This window comes from Echinops telfairi, unplaced genomic scaffold, assembly GCF_000313985.2.
Source record: "Echinops telfairi isolate 266 unplaced genomic scaffold, ASM31398v2 ScPeMD7_443;HRSCAF=831, whole genome shotgun sequence".
In the NCBI taxonomy this organism is placed as follows: Eukaryota; Metazoa; Chordata; class Mammalia; order Afrosoricida; family Tenrecidae; genus Echinops; species Echinops telfairi.
In genome coordinates this window covers 1,605,505-1,621,544 of record NW_022104341.1, presented here as the reverse complement: position 1 = coordinate 1,621,544, position 16,040 = coordinate 1,605,505, and the positions used below count along the sequence as shown (strand labels likewise).

General features: G+C 38.4%; 1 protein-coding gene across 4 annotated transcripts in view; it reads left to right on the top strand.

The window, feature by feature from the left end:
• The window catches only part of MAGI3 (membrane associated guanylate kinase, WW and PDZ domain containing 3), a 275,989-nt gene that overhangs the window by 209,713 nt on the left and 50,236 nt on the right, over positions 1 to 16,040 (top strand). For all 4 annotated transcript variants that reach the window (XM_004699165.2, XM_045292004.1, XM_045292006.1 and 1 more), the window contains exons 7-8: positions 9,557 to 9,614; positions 14,893 to 14,987. In XM_004699165.2, coding sequence (XP_004699222.1) covers positions 9,557 to 9,614; positions 14,893 to 14,987 — 153 coding nt within the window. The remainder of the gene's footprint in view (positions 1 to 9,556; positions 9,615 to 14,892; positions 14,988 to 16,040) is intronic.

The following is a 16,040-nucleotide window of genomic DNA, read 5'->3' as shown; positions in this document are numbered from 1 at the left end:
TCATGAGGTGTTGACGGGATCAGGTATCAAAAGATCCAAAACAACTATATCGATGTGAATAAGGGGGGTTGGAGTGGAAACTCAAAGCCCACCTGTAGACAATTGGACATCCCCCCACAGAAGGGACAGTTCAACCAGGGTGCAGTATAGCATCGACCAAACACACATTATTCCTCTAGTCCCTGAATACTTCTTCCCCCCCACCCCCACTACCATGACCCAATTATACTTTACAAATCCGGCTAGACCGGAGCTCTCGACACATGTACTTCAGGACAGATAAACCCCTTAGGAACAGTAGTGAGGGTAACAATACCATGAGGGTCAAGGGATGGTGGGGGTGGGGAAGCGAAAAGGGAAAACCATCACAAGGTTGGATATATAACCACCCCGTAGGGGGACAAATAACAGAAATGTGGGTAAAGGGAGACAATGGACAGTGTAAGACACAAAATAGCATCAATAATATATAATTGATGAAGGGTTCACGGGGTGGAGGTAGGTGGGAGAGAAGAGCTGATTCCAGGGGCTCAAGTAGAAAGAAAATATTTTGGAAACGTTGATGGCAACATATGTACAAGTGTGCCTGATACAATTGAATGATGGATTGTCATAAGATTTGTAAGAACCCCCGAATAAAATGATAAAAATCGATGAGGGGGAAAAAAAGAGTAGCTGAGATTCTTTATAATTTTTATAACACGCCACCCTTGTTTATAAGGCTTTTCAAACTGAGTTCTTGCTTAAGGTGAAATCAGCCATTGTGCAAGCATACCGGGGTCCATAGTGGCACAAACAGTTAAGCTCTCAACTACTAGCCAAAAAGGTTCATAGTGTGAACCCACTGAGTACCTCAGAAGGCAGGCCTGGCCATCCTTGGAAACTCAGTGGAGTAGTTATATTCTGCACATACCAAGCATCATGAGTCAAAATCAACTCAACAGAAAATAACAAGACAAACTTGAATATATAATACTGCGGAATTTGACTTTTTAAGGAGTGTGACCATATTAATCTTCTCAGGCATGTCTCTTTTGTTACTGCCTAGTCCTTTTTCTATGACTCATAGAGGACAGAGTTAAACTGCACCTGTGAGTTTCCAAAATTGTCTCTTTATTGGAGTAGAAAGCCTCATCATTTGGCTGGTGGTTTCAGACTGTTGATCCTGCAGGAGTTAGAATCAACTCAATGACAGTGAGTTTGATTTGGAGTTCTTTTTCTGCTCCCTGACCTAAGTCATGGTATTTCTAATTGCCTCATATGCATGTGAACATTGGCTGTTGAATAAGGAAGACCAAAGAAGAATTGATGTGTTTGAGTTGTAGTGTTGCTGAAGACTATTATAAGTACCAAGGACTTCCATAAAAACAAATAAATCTCTCTTGGGAGAAGGATAGCCAGAGTGCTTCTTAGAGACAAAGATGGTGAGACTTGGTCTCATGGACTTTGGACATGTTGTCAGAAGAGACAAGTCCCTGGAGAAAGACATCATGCTTAGTAGAGTAGAGGGGCAGCGGGAAAGAGGCAGGCCCTCAAGGAGAAGGAGTGACAAGTGGCTGCCACAATGGGCTCTTACTTAAAGACCATTGTGAGGATGGCGCAGGACCAGGCAGTGTTTCACACTGTTGTGCTGAGGGTTGCTATTGGTCAGAACCGACTTGAAGTCACTAACAACAACAACAACAACAACAGTTATTTAGCTATGGTTTACTGCTTTTTTTCCCTTAGTATTTCCCTTATTTTATACAATGTTTTCATTCTCATAGCTTTAACTGTCACTTTATTTTTGTTTTGTTTTAGCCTCCTTACCTAAATCGCTAGTATTGCCCTTGACATCTGAATTCTTTATTTCTTACTACATTTGAACCTTTGTTTGTTGTTGTCCTATTAGCACTTCATATAAACACACCTAAAACTGAATTTAACGTTGTTCGTCCCCCTTTCCCGTTTCTGTCCTCTTACCATCTGGGTCAGAATCCTTAGAACCATGCTTTTCTCTTGTTCTTTTTCCTGTGTGGTTGCCAAGTCCTGTCTGTGCCTTTTCTTTTTCCTGTTTTGCCAGTATCCTATTTTGAAAAATTTCAAGCATATAGAAAATGTGAATTTGAAAGAATGTTACGATGAGCAACTATAAGCCCACCACCAAAATATTACAATTCATATTTTACTACATTTGCTTTTCACAAAGCGTCGAAGCCTGTCTTTTATTTATCTATGCTTTTTTTGCTATATATCTTCCTCATCAAAACTTTAATTACTATCTCTTAGATTTTGTTCATTTTTCTTTGCTGTTTATTCATACTCGCCAATATATCCTTTATGCTGGTGGTCTCCAAATGGTATTTATTAGCATAAAGTAAGAAAATGTTAGAACTTATTTTTCATATTGCTGTTTTTAAAAGAAATCAATTAAGCTTCACTACTGTTTAATACCACCACTCATCTCTGTCAGTTTGTCACACGATAGTTTTTGTCTTACCGCGATGCTGGAAGTTATGCTGCCAGTATTTCAAATACCAGCAGGTCACTTGTGGTGAAAAGGTTTCTGCAAAGCTTCTGGACTGAGAACAGACTACAGAGAAAGAATAGACTGTTGACATCTGAGGGAACTGAAAACCTTGTGAATAGCAGCAAAGTGTTGTCAGAAATAGTGCAGGAATATGAGCTCATGAGGTGGGAAACATGCAAATATGTAACTGGGGAAGAGCTGCCTCTTTGAAGTAGTGTCAACCTTAATGGTGTGAGTGGACTTTGGTATCTTTATTTCCTGATGAAAATATTTTGATTCCCCAAATAAAAAGAAACAGGAACTGAAGACTGAAGGGACTAAGGAAGTCATTGACCTTAGTGGAAAATGCAACATGATTTACAAGGACCAACTGGGACAGGACTTTGGCTGGGGTGAACATATTCCAATAGTTTATGTTGATGGCAGCTGCAGCCATCATGGGAGAAGAGGTACCCAAGCTGGGTCTGCAGTTTATACTGGGGACCTGACAGCCCACTGAAGGTAAGTGAGAGGGTCTCAGGACAACAGATAAATCAAACAACAGAACCAAGGATAGCTCACAAAGCAGTTGAACAAGCAAAAAAATCAAAATATGAATAAACTCACCATTAAAGCTGATAGCAAGTGTATCATCCAAGACATCACAGGTTGGGTCAATAACTGAAAACAAAATGGGTAGAAAACACCCTGTTATGAGAGATGTTGTCAAGAGAAGCAATTTTGAGATTTACCAAGTTTCCCAAGGCCCAAAGATTCAGTGGAAAGATGTTCTTGGACTTTGAGGCATCAAAGGCAATGAAGAAGCTAAGAGATTGGGCGCAGGAGAAGACAGAAAGTAAGACCTTGACTTCATTTCTGTAACAGGCTGTTAACCTTCTCTTTTGGAGTTAAATTTGCTGATGCCCATTTCCAAGGGTGTTTTCCCTATTCCTCATGGCCATGTCCTAATAAAACCGTTTTCTCCATTTTGGTTTTACCTTTTTATAACATCGATATTAAACTATTTGTCAATTAGTAAAAATAGACTTTCAAAGAAGAAACAGCTGCCCACATCTGAATAAGGCATTTCTTCCTTCTGTTGTACGCGGGGTTGCTGTGAACAGACCCAGCAGCAGCAGCCTATGTCAGCACGGGTGGGTGTTCTTCCTTATTCCTGACGGCACTTCGCCACATACTCTCCCAAAGCTTACCGAGGGAAAAACAGGCTTGTTGCCTTCAACTTTTGTCAAGTGCTCTATGGCGTTTTAGTTTCTCTGTGGTCTGTCAGGAAGATTTATGAATTATGTTCTGTAGTTATAAACTAACCCACACATATTAAAATATAGCTCAAAAATATTTCTGCAAGGTACTGCAGAATGAAGAAATGCAAATATGCATGTATAAACTAACAGTAAGAAATCATCACAGCTGGCTCTTTCCTATACCTCATATGAGGTATTCACCATTGGCATGAAACAGTGATGATTATTTAGTCTTCCTCTCTTTACAATTTTCCATTGTTATGGATGTTCTGTTACATGTACATTAGTAGTATAGCATGTACATTTGTAAGTAAGTACAGGCAATCCTTAGAACATGCAACCAGTAATTACTAACCAACCCACATGTATGATCATTTATAATAACAAACAGCAACAAAGCAACTTTGTGATGTGCATCAAAACATTAGTATTATTACTGTGTTATTATGTCAGATATTTCATTGTATCTGGAAGTATTTCTTTAATATATTTTAATGGACAGAAAGGTACACAAATATCTGATGGCAGATATTAACTGTACCTAACTTCTGACTGATATACAAATTTGACTAAAAGATAGACTTAGAAACAGAACTCATCCATAATCCAGGGACTGCTTGTGTGTACATGTATATAGCTGTGAGATACATGTTCAGATGTTTTATTGGTTAAACTACATGACCAAAAAAATTGCATACACTGCTTCATAACCACATCTAGAGTAGTATTTGACCAATGAGCAGGGCACAATGTAATAAAATTAACCAGTCAATAACCATATATCTTGATGTTCTCAGGACTAACCCAACTTATTCCTGTTATTCAAACATAATTATTAATAGTTTCTCTTTTACTCTGAAAAATGAGCTATGTGTTACGTAAAAGTCTTTGCCAGAGTCAATTCCAGCTCTTAGAAACCCTGCAGAGGGTTTCTTTACAGCAGCAATTCTCAACCTGTGGGTCGTGACTCCTCTGGGAGTCAAATGACCCTTTCTCAAGGGTCGCCTAAAACCATCAGAAAACAGTGTATTTCCGATAATCTTAGGAACCAAGACACTGCCCCTCTATCCATCTCCAGGCGGGTCTGCCCACATGCAGGTACACCCACATACAAGTACCCGGCATGAAGACTGTTACCATGCTATACCATGCTTCAAGACAAAATTTCATTTATTTATAATTAGAAATAAATATGTCACAATATATGTGATTAATCACTATGCTTTAATTGTGTTCAGTTTGTAACAATGAAAATACATCTTGCATATCAGATATTTACATTATGATTCATAACAGTAGCAAAATTACAGTTATGAATTAGCAACGAAAATAATATTATGGTTGGGGGTCACCACAATATGAGGAACTGTATTAAAGGGTGATGGCATTAGGAAAGTTGAGAAACACTGCTCTATAGGAAACTAAATCTTTATGGAAGCAGATAGCTTCACCTTTCAGCCTCACCCTTCACCAGAGGGTTTGAACCACCAATGTTGAGGTTAGCCTAACTCACTGGGCTACCAGTTATATAGAAAACAAAAAGCCAAACCCATTTGTGTTAATCTGGGTTGACTAGAGAAACAAATTCCTCCAGCCCAAGGGCTCTAGCCTAGCTTCATGTGTCTTTTCATCAGGAATAGGAAGCAGAAGCAGAAAGTGTCTCCTGCTTCCAGGGAGGAATACTGGAGTTCCCAGAATTCTCAGGAGAAGGCCATGCCCATGTAGAGACCTCATTGGCGATGGCCTTATCGGCAGTCTAGACTCACCCACTTTGGAAGTTGACAGATTTATGTAACTGCCACACCCATATTTGACTCATTTTCTACTCATAGAAACCCATCAAGTTGATTCCAACATTATATAAGGTTTCTGAAGCTGTTAATCTTCCTGGAAACCGACAGCTTCATCTTTCTCCCAACCTTGTGAAAAGCAGTCAAACACGTACCCAAGAATGCCACCAGGGCTGCTTGTGTCATATCAGTCATCCTTATTCTGCCTTCAGACAGTGTTATAGTGCTGTTCAAAACCTTTTAATGGAAGAGCTATTCTCTCGTCCCCACAACTAGGTCGGTCTTTCTAATATTACCTCCACTTATGTGATGGGAAGCCTGTGCTGTGAAGCTCTGAACCTATGTGCCTTGTACTCCAGAGACTTTTACCACTTTCCCTGTGCACTGTTTCCTCTGCCCTCACACCCCACCATAAACTACCTCTAGGATACAATATGTTAGTATTCCCATAGCACAGAGTAGATGCTCCAGGGCATCTTTAGTAATATTTAAAGTGTAGAATTGTACAATTTAATATTGTAAATATTAATCTGCTGCACATCCTCCAGAAGGACCTGGGTTTTAAAACTTGGCCCCCCACACTCATATTGCTGATATTCAGAACCTAGCCCTGCCTTTGTCTTGTAATCTGATGGCAAATTTGTACATATTGATCTTACATTTAAAGAAATTAATTGGTGTTTGGGTTAAATAGTTATCTTAAATATATACCTAGAGTCCATTTTACTCTTTACCCACCCCATTTTTTTATGGTGAAACAAAGATTTTTTTTTTTTTACTAAAAGCAGCTTTAAAATGCATTGAATGTTGATGCCATTTGGAGCTTAGAGAAAGAGAAAAAGAAATTATCAACTGAATAGGGCTCCACAATAAGAAGCTACTGTAATTCATTCATTTAAATAAGAAAAACCCTGGTTTCGGGAGAAGAACAGAAAAAGGATAAATTTATAGGGCTTAGTACTAGCCAGCTACTTGATATGCCACACATAGTTTTGCCTTTTGAATCAACTTTTTTTTTTTTTAAATGGGAGGAGGAGATGCTTTATTTAGCTTCTTACAAAAGAGAACGATGGTTCAGTCTTCCTTATCTCCGAGTAAGAAAAGACATTTTCTGTGGCCCTATAGTTCGCACTCTGTCTTCTCACAACCAGTTTTCAAAACAAAAAGCCATCTCTTCCGAAGACTGGTTTTTACTTTCCTTGCAGTGGCTTTTGTGCAGTTGGTAGTCAGTCTTTCGATCAATATCTGGTGCGCTTTGTTCATGGCAGAAGGACCAGAAACCGAGCATTCAGTTTTGCCTCACCTCTCCTCTCGTCCCTCAGCCTTCAAGTGACTCACTCAGTCCTTCCTTCTCTCTCTAGTCTGTTCTTTCCTGCCAGCCTTCCTAGCATCTTACAAATAGTTTTCTTATTTGTTCTCCTTTATTCTCACTGCAGTCCATCCATGTCACCCTTCATTAACTGCTGCTCATAATCTATCTCAAATATAAATTTAAGCATGTCACAGTCCTACTTAATCAGTCCCAACAGCATCAAAATAATGATCCTTAATAAGGTGCACAAGGCTGCTGTGCAAAGGACTAGTCTCTCTTTGCATTCAATTTCCACTCCAGTCACACCAAATTATTTGCAATTACTGAAAATGCTATGCATTCTTAACCCCTCATTGCCTTTGCACATGCCCTAGCATCTGTTGGGAATGCAAGCTCACCCTTTAAGACTTAGCTCCTCTAGTACCTTAGCAAGCTTTTCTGGTAGCTTATCTCACCCACCAATTGGTGCTGTTCGTCTGCACTCCTCCAAATGGTTGTCTTCTTTGCCCCAGTTATCTCTCTGCCTTCCTGTCTAGACTATGAACTCCTTGAGATCACTTCTGTGTTGTTTTTATTTTTATTTCATCTTTTGAAGACAGAAGGGGGAAGAGATAAAAGGAAAGAAATCAGTAAATGAATCAGGTTGTATCTGATTGCTAAGTATTTTAGTCTTGCTTTCATTGGCTTCATATTTAATAAGTAAATAACAACCATACCCTTAATCAGCACCAATCTACCCTACAAAATTTGACTAATGGTGTCACTAACATGCTGAATCCGTGTCCAAGTTCAACACTGAAATGTCAATCTTTTAGCCTATTTAAGTACCAAAACTTATCCAAACATTCATTTTTGTGAATTTGTTTGATATCAAATGGCATCTTCCAGATTTTCTATAGTTCTTTCTATTCTCCAAATATTAGTAAAGACAGCATAAATACAACTGTGCTACAGTTGTAGAATTCAATCTTACTCAGCACCCTAGCTGTTTCAAGAAAATTTCTATTAAATTAAAAAACATGCATCTTTTATGGAAGATCTATAACCACAGTGCTTTGGTAATCTTGTGCATTTTTGCACATACAAGGTTTGTCAAAAAGTTTGTGCACACTAGTGGGATTTATAGACAAACTTTTTAAAGCCTCCTCATAAAATTCATGCAGTCTTAATCCATATACCAGTTGCTTGATAAAAATATTGTACCTATTTAATTGCCAATTGTTTGCAGCATAGGTACAGAAGAAAATGAGCTGAAGTGTATCTCAGGTATTCTTAGTTGTTTTGTTGTTTCCACTTAGTGGTCGCTTTTCAGCTATTCTTATCTCCCCTTCAGACATTCCAACTAGGTCCTTCAAAGGAAATTCATAAAAACTCACCAGCCCGTGAAACTACCCATCAACATTCACAGGCAGAACAATATGCTGCAGCAGAAATAAAAGGGTGAGAGCTGGTTCACAGCTTCTCATCAAGAGACCTGACTTGTTTATGTGCTTGTTGTTCTTAATGTGGAATGACCATTTGTATTAGAGGAAAACATTTTATGTAGCTCATTAGGCTCATTACAATGGGATTTTTACTTACCAAGCTGATATATCCCAAAGTGGAGAGCCAGAGGCTAAATTATATAGTGTCTTTTGATTTTTGTCTAAGGCTATTTTCTGCCTGGCATACTTCATTTGTGTATGTATGCATGTATGTATGTGTGGGTGTGTGTTTCTGCATAGCAGAAAATCAGTAAAAGAAATTGAAGATAAAAGTGTGGGCCATCCTAGTGTGCAACTGTGGATTTTCAAGACATTCGTTTGTGCTGGGCTCAGATAATAATTGGTAGCACTAGAACCACCTGCTAGGATCATTCCTGCCAAATTACTCCATGTCTGGCTAATATATTAAATAGTTTTTCAGGAACTTAAACTCTCAAGGAATGCAGACACAGGGGAGGGAGCAGAGAATCCGTTATTATCAGAGCCAGCTCATTTTAGAAAAATCAGATTTTTTTTTCCTTTATTTCTTTCAACGCTCAGAAATTCAATGTCCTTCCATTTTCCTGGTTAGATTTTATTGGTAAGTTACTTGGGATAAACCATATTTAGTAATTCTGTGTAAAACATAACACTGTTAATGTCCACAAACACAGCTCATCCACACAAGGCATTAGAACTGTTGAATACTCAGATCAAGGTAACGCAGGGGAAGACAGACCCTTTCTGAGGTTTTAAGCAAATCTCAGTTGCCAAAATGAAATGCCATGAACCCAATGCTGAACTTTACAGCAGGGAGAAGTGGCCCCAAATATAGTAGGATTAATTGACAAGTCTTATGCATAATGAAATGTTTAACAAGCAGCTGCTTCTGGTATATGTCTATAGGGAATGTCTCCTTTCAACTGTATCAAGCTTTTTAAAGGAAAGATTGTGATTTTTAATATAATCAGCATATTCTTACGGTTTGCGATTCAAATAAAGACCCTTGAGTTTAATATCTTTTGTTCTGGTCTCCTGATTATTTGCTGAGACACACACTCACAATTGAAGAAACCCTCAGACTCAAACTGTGTTTGTTCTTGAAAAATGAGCCTTCATCTTCTGTCTCCCAAATATTAGTATAATGAAATAAAAATTTAAAACTACTCAAATTCACCCAGTGATTGTTTGCTGCCTGCTTTGAATATGACATTTCATTCAGTTCTTTTGTGTATTTACAGAACTTCCTTATGGCTGGGAGAAGATAGAGGACCCTCAGTATGGGACCTACTATGTGGAGTAAGTGTGTGACCTCTGTGACTAGTCTCTCAAATACTTCCCTCATTATTCCACTTTACGGAGCACTGGAGAGAGTACTTCATGCTCCTGCAATCCAGCTTCTCACCCTTTTCAGGGGGACGAGAAGGTAGGGGTTGTGGGCAATTACTTCACTGACCCTGGGCATCCTAAAAGTTGCCTTTGAAGTAAATAGAGAGTACTAGAGGAAAGATGATTTACAGCTGGAGATGCAAGCTTTACTACATCAGCCTTTAAAAAGAACACTGGTCCATGGGAATCTGAAATGAGATCACTGCACTAGATGAGCTATTAAAGTCACTTCCAACATTGGAACTGTGTGATTCTGAAAGCACTAGAAAGACATTAAGGGCTTTGCACCATAATGATCCAAAGTTTTGAAGTATATAATTAAGCTTATGTCACTCTTGATAAAGCTAATGTCACTATCTTTTCATGTTCCTTGCATATCTAATTACTGCATTGTATGGCGATTGGGATTGCTTTCTTTTCAGTTTTTTCCTCACCTATGGGTCTCAGACAGACATTGCATCAGAAACACTATCGTGTACCTGAACCTACAAGTCTGAACCTACTGCCTAGGTATCAAAGGCAAAGTATATTATTACCTGGGAAAAATAGAAACCACAAGAATCCTCTGATTTTCTAATTACTTATTAATTTTTCATTACCTGTTGTCATAGACCTATGCTGTTTCCTGGTAGTTAGCCCTAAGTTAACTGGCTCTGACTCCTATGTGTAACTGTGCTCCTTATTCTAATAGCCTAATGTGTACACTGTTACTTGAGTCATTATGATTAAGGAGAATTTTGGAATGACATTGAAAAATCTCATTTGTACCTAAGGGAACAACTCTGTTAGTTTGACCTTTAGCTATACAACTTCAGTTTTAATATTCGGGTTCTTTAGCAGTCTGTAATAATTTTTATTTCCATTGTATTTTTTAATACCTGATACTGTGATGTGAAAATATATAACAACTCTTTTTAAAATGCTCAGTTAAAAATAAAGGGAAAGTGACCATGTTTTCAATTCAGAAGAACATTTGAAGGCCAACAGAAAAAGGTTTTGTGAATTGTGGAAATTTTCTCCCCTCCCCTAATAGTTTAGTCTATTTAAATTGGGTTGAAATTAACTATTATTTGCCACTGACACTGCTGAACATTTCTGAGATAATGCTGCTCATTTTGAATTTTCTATTCTGAGTGAATTGGAATACATGGACCAGAGGTGAAAGTCATTTGCCTGCTGTAAAGTCTTGGGCTAAATGCTCAAGTTCCCATTAAGTAAAAATAGCATATGGAAGCAAGTTTAGGGCAAACCTGAAGTGACCTGCTCCCATGGAAGTGCAAGAAATAGCCCGAGTTAGAACCACCAACAGCAGCAACACGATTTTGTATGATCGCTCCCAGAACAAGCTCCTTTTACTGGAGGATAATTTATTAAATTCAGAAGAGCAGGCTGTACTCATGATGCAAATTAGTATGGAGTCAGCTGAGCTGTGGAGTGTGGCTTGATTCGTAGATGAGTTAGGTTTTGAATCTCAACCATAGTAATCTGCAGTGAGTTTGCTGAAGGAGATAAAAAGCTGTTACTTGAATGGCTACTCTTTGGCACGCTCAGTTTGTCAAACCAGATGGTACAGTGATTGCTCTTGGCAGAAGCCTTGCAGTAGTAAACTCCAACTGCAATGGCACTTTTCTTTGTATTTATTTTAGAGGATGTGAACCTGAAGTAGATTAACTTATTTTTCAAAATGAAATTCTTTCCAAATTTCACGGCAGCCCATCCATAAGAAAACTTATATATTTATAAATGTTATCTTGATGGTGTTGTGTCACATGCCTTGATGCAGTTTAAATGTCATAGTCTGCTTTAATAGTGCGCATTCTTTGTGAAAGAATAATTCTGTTATTTAGTGGGACACATTTTAAAAATTCAGATATGAACAAAATTTTCATACCAATGACATTCCAAGTTATATGGTATCTGTCTATGAGTTTCTATAGCTTATGCTTTTATCACTCCCTTTATTTAATTTTTCTGATAATCTCCAATATTCTCCTCTCTTACTATCCACGGCAGTAAGTGTGTAAATCACTACTTCTATAGTTAATGTTGTGGATATAAGTAACCAAAAGAAGAGTATTTTAACGCTTTTGTTTTGTTGATGACATTTTAACCTAGGTAGTCGAAGGAAACAGATGCTGTTACACCCTGTACTAGAACCTTATGCTCGTTGTCAAATAATTTTAAGGAAGGGATTTCTCCTTTTGCATATTTCTACTCTCTTCTCCCACACATTACAAAGGGTATAAATACAAATTGCTACTTTTGTCTTCTAATGCCAGGGTGGCAAAGTGAGTCATTGTAGCTGATGATCTTCAAATGTGCCAGGGATCTTTCTAAACAGTTTTATTCTCTTTTGAGTGTCACTTTCTAATCGGTGTGTCTGTGTGTGTGTGTTTTAAGACTATGTAAAATGCCAGTACCTAATAATAATTTCTGGTGAAAGTTTACTTTTTCCCTGAGGGCCGTAGAGTTAGCTCGGTGGATAAGGCACTCCCTTGTAGTCAGAAGCAAAAGCATCCATGAGTTTTAGTGAAATCAGAACCCAAAGAATGTCAAGTACCGCTTGCCATATTTATTGCTCTGAGATGAAAAAACCACATCTGTTGTGCTGGTACCCTAGAATCCTAAACAGCACAAAGAAAGCCCACTTCCTTACTGTCAGGGTTTTGTTTTATTTCCCTGCTACCCCCCCCCCTACTATTATCATGAATGTTCACAAACTGCACAAGTAAATATCTGAGTTGACTATTCTATTTGGGTAATATTCAGCTTATCTAATTACAGTTATTCCAAATTTCTCATGATTTATGTTCATTCGCTTGTATTTACTCATGTCACTTACTTCTTGTTAAAATGGACTTTGCTGGAAAATGCCCATCATTTGGGTGAAGTATATTTCTACTGTGGAAATGCTGGACTATAAATGTCAGTGCATCCATATTAGACCTATCTGTAGCCTTAGACATCTTTTGTCCAAGAGTTGCTTTCTTAACCAGCTTCTTTGTAATTGCCTGGCAGACTTAAGCTTACTTCCCAGGGTCCCTCTAAAACATACAGTTGCCCATAGTCACTGTATACAATAGGCTAGTGGCGACCCTCTAGTCCCCCACATGTTTCTGCCTCTGCCAGAGTCTGTTGTGACTGGCCCAAATTCTAAATACTAGTTGAACTCATCTTGCATTATGCCATTCAATTTTTACACAATTGTGGAAAAACTTGAGTGTGAAAAAGTTGATCTATGATGCGGTTTGACAAAATTAAGTCACTCAATGGTGACTGCTGAATGAATGTTGTTGAGTCAGTTGGAGTACAGTAGTAAAATTCTGGAAGGATTCTGTACTTGGATTTCCTTTGAAGCAACTTAAATTGAAAACCTCCCACTTTCAACCACCCCCAAAATTGAACTGATCACTTGTCACCAAACCAGCCCTTATTGCATCAGATACAAAGCCATCTACTATAGATTTAGAATCTGTTAGTGGCTTTGCAGGTTTCCCCTGCTATCTGAAAGCACAGTGTTCCTGTGAACCCTTTCTTTGACGAAGTCAAGAAGCACTGACTGCTAATTTACATGGGGAAATTTTCATAGTATTCCCAGACCCCTCAAATAATCTACCAAATCATACCACATAACACAGTGGTTCTCAACCTTCCCATTGCCGCGACCCTTTAATACAGTTCCTCATGTTATGGTGACCCCCCAACCATAAAATTATTTTCGTTGCTACTTCATACCTGTCATTTTGCTACTGTTATGAATTGGCCAACCCCTGTGAAAGGGTGATTCAACCCCCAAAGGGGTTGCAACCCACAGGTTGTGAACCGCTGACATAACACTTTAAACCCAAAATAATGTGAACATGTTTTGCACAGACACATTTAAAAACTATGGGAGCTTGATGTTAAAATGCTGAGTATCATCTCTAGGAAAGGAACTTAGTGATGTCACTCTGACTGCTCAGGATGGACCCTGCTGCTTCTTTAACAGCTGGCTACAATAGTTTGCTTTTCACTATTGCTTTGTAAAAGTGAAAATCTTCATAGAATTTTTTCAGTTGGCAAAAACTGGTTTCAATGTGTAGACTATTTGTAAAAGCTAAGTGGTGTAAAGTGAACTTTTGAAAAGCAGGGGATACCTGCATTGAGTTTATGATGACGCTATAGTATATGCTAGGAGCTCTGGTTGCGTGGTGTTTATGAGCTGGGCTGATAACTGCAAGGTCAGCACTTGAAAAGCACCAGCCATTTAGTGGTAGAAAGATGGGTCTTTCTACTCCCATAAACAGTTTCAGTCTTGGGAGCCCACAGGGGCAGTTCTACCCTGCCTTATTAGGGCCGCTGTGAGTGGGCGTTGACTTGATGGCAGGGAGTTTGGATTGATAGTAATGACCCATGATGAGACAGGCGGATTGACACAGTAGTTGCAACAGTTGGCTCAGACACAGCAATTATGAGGATGGCATGGGATCCGTGGTGATTCGTTCTGTTATGCATAATGAGTGGAATGGACTGGACAGCACCAATAACAAACCACAACAATATAGTAAAGGGAATACCTTTACACTTTCACCAGCCTTGACTTGTAGGTCTTTCTGTGAACCCTTCTGTATTCACCAAAAAGCCTTCCCATTATGATCTGTCAAACTTAGGTTGGATAGCCTAACATAGTTTTCTTAATCTAAGATGATTTAATAATATGATATTCCACTTAAAAATATGTGTAATCGGGTACAGATAAGCTGGAAACACATGGAATCCAGGACAAATAAACCCCTCAGGACCAATAATGAGAGTAGTGATACCAGAAGGGAAAGGGGAAGGTGGGGGGAGAAAGGGGAAACTGATCACAATGATCCACATATAACCCCCTCCCAGGGGGATGAACAACAGAAAAGTGGATGAGGAAGACATCAGTCAGTGTAAGACATGAAAACAATAATAATAATTTATAATTTAATAAGGGTTCATGAAAGTGGGAGGGAGGGGGAAAAAAAGCTGACACCAAGGGCTCAAGTAGAAAAAAATGGTTTTGAAAAGAATGGTGGCAACATATGTAAAAATATGCTTGATACAATTGATGTATGGATTGTTATAAAAGCTGTAAGAGCCCTAAAGAAAATTAATTTTTTAATTAAAAAATATGTGTAACTCTTTTATTATAAATCCATTTCCCCCCTACATTTTACAGTCACCTTAACCAGAAGACCCAGTTTGAAAATCCAGTGGAGGAAGCCAAAAGGAAAAAACAGTTAGGACAACCTGACATTGGCTCTTCAAAACCAGGTAGAACTTTTTTGGGGGGGAAGCCATTTTTTTCTGCTAAGCATAGAACTTGTGAAATTAATATGCTGAATTGATAAAAAGTGAGTTTGATTGAATTTTTTATTATTGGGCTTTGAAATTCAACAAAGAATGGCTCATTTTTGTCCTTACAAATATATGAATAATCTTAATAAAATCAGAAAAATTTTGAGAAAACAAGATTTTCTTTTTCATACTGGTTAGATAGGATTAAATGCTTGGGAGAAGAAGGATGTCTTTTTTACAGGTTGCAGATTTTGTTTTGCATTTTTTTACATTTGAGGCCAGGCAGTGTGAATTCTCTGATTCATTGGGAAGTGGTCCCAAGTTAATTGCATAGCTCTAATTTCTGAAAACATTGTGTATTTTTCATTAACTGATATGAATAATGCTAAATACATTCCCCCAAATATTTGCATATATCAGTATTTCTAAAGTGTGGTTGTTGGATATTAGTGGTATCAGCATCATGTTTAAATGTACAGGTCCTAAAATTCTGGTCACCAGAGTTATCTGTACTTTGAAAAATGTTCCCAGGAAGTTCTTATATTATGCTCATTTGTAAAGTAAAGACAACCATAAATTCCTCTTAATAAAAGCAAAAAGCTCCAAGGTAGTTTTGAAGAGCATATGAAATGCAACAAGTTATCTGACAAGTGATTAATAATGAAGCCTCTATTATTACTAGAGACATGCAAGGAACACGCATACAAGGGGATACCCCCCCAAAAAAACTGGAATTGTGTGCTGGGTGGAGCGGAGCTTTCATAGTGTGCATTTTCCCACTATGCAAGCATCAAGCAACTCACTTTAAGTTAGTGCAGCGGAACAGCAAGGGAATGGAGCAGCAAGATCCCCAGGGAATGCTGAAGGCAGACTTTGGGGCCAGGGCATGGTGCCCCAACAGACTAGACTGGAAAATACTCCTAAAGGCCAACGATCCTTGAACTAACTACAAGTTTTTCTTTCTTGTGTTTTAATTTGTTCTTTGTCAGTGGTTTATTGTTGTTGCTGTTTTGTTGTACATTGTTGCTT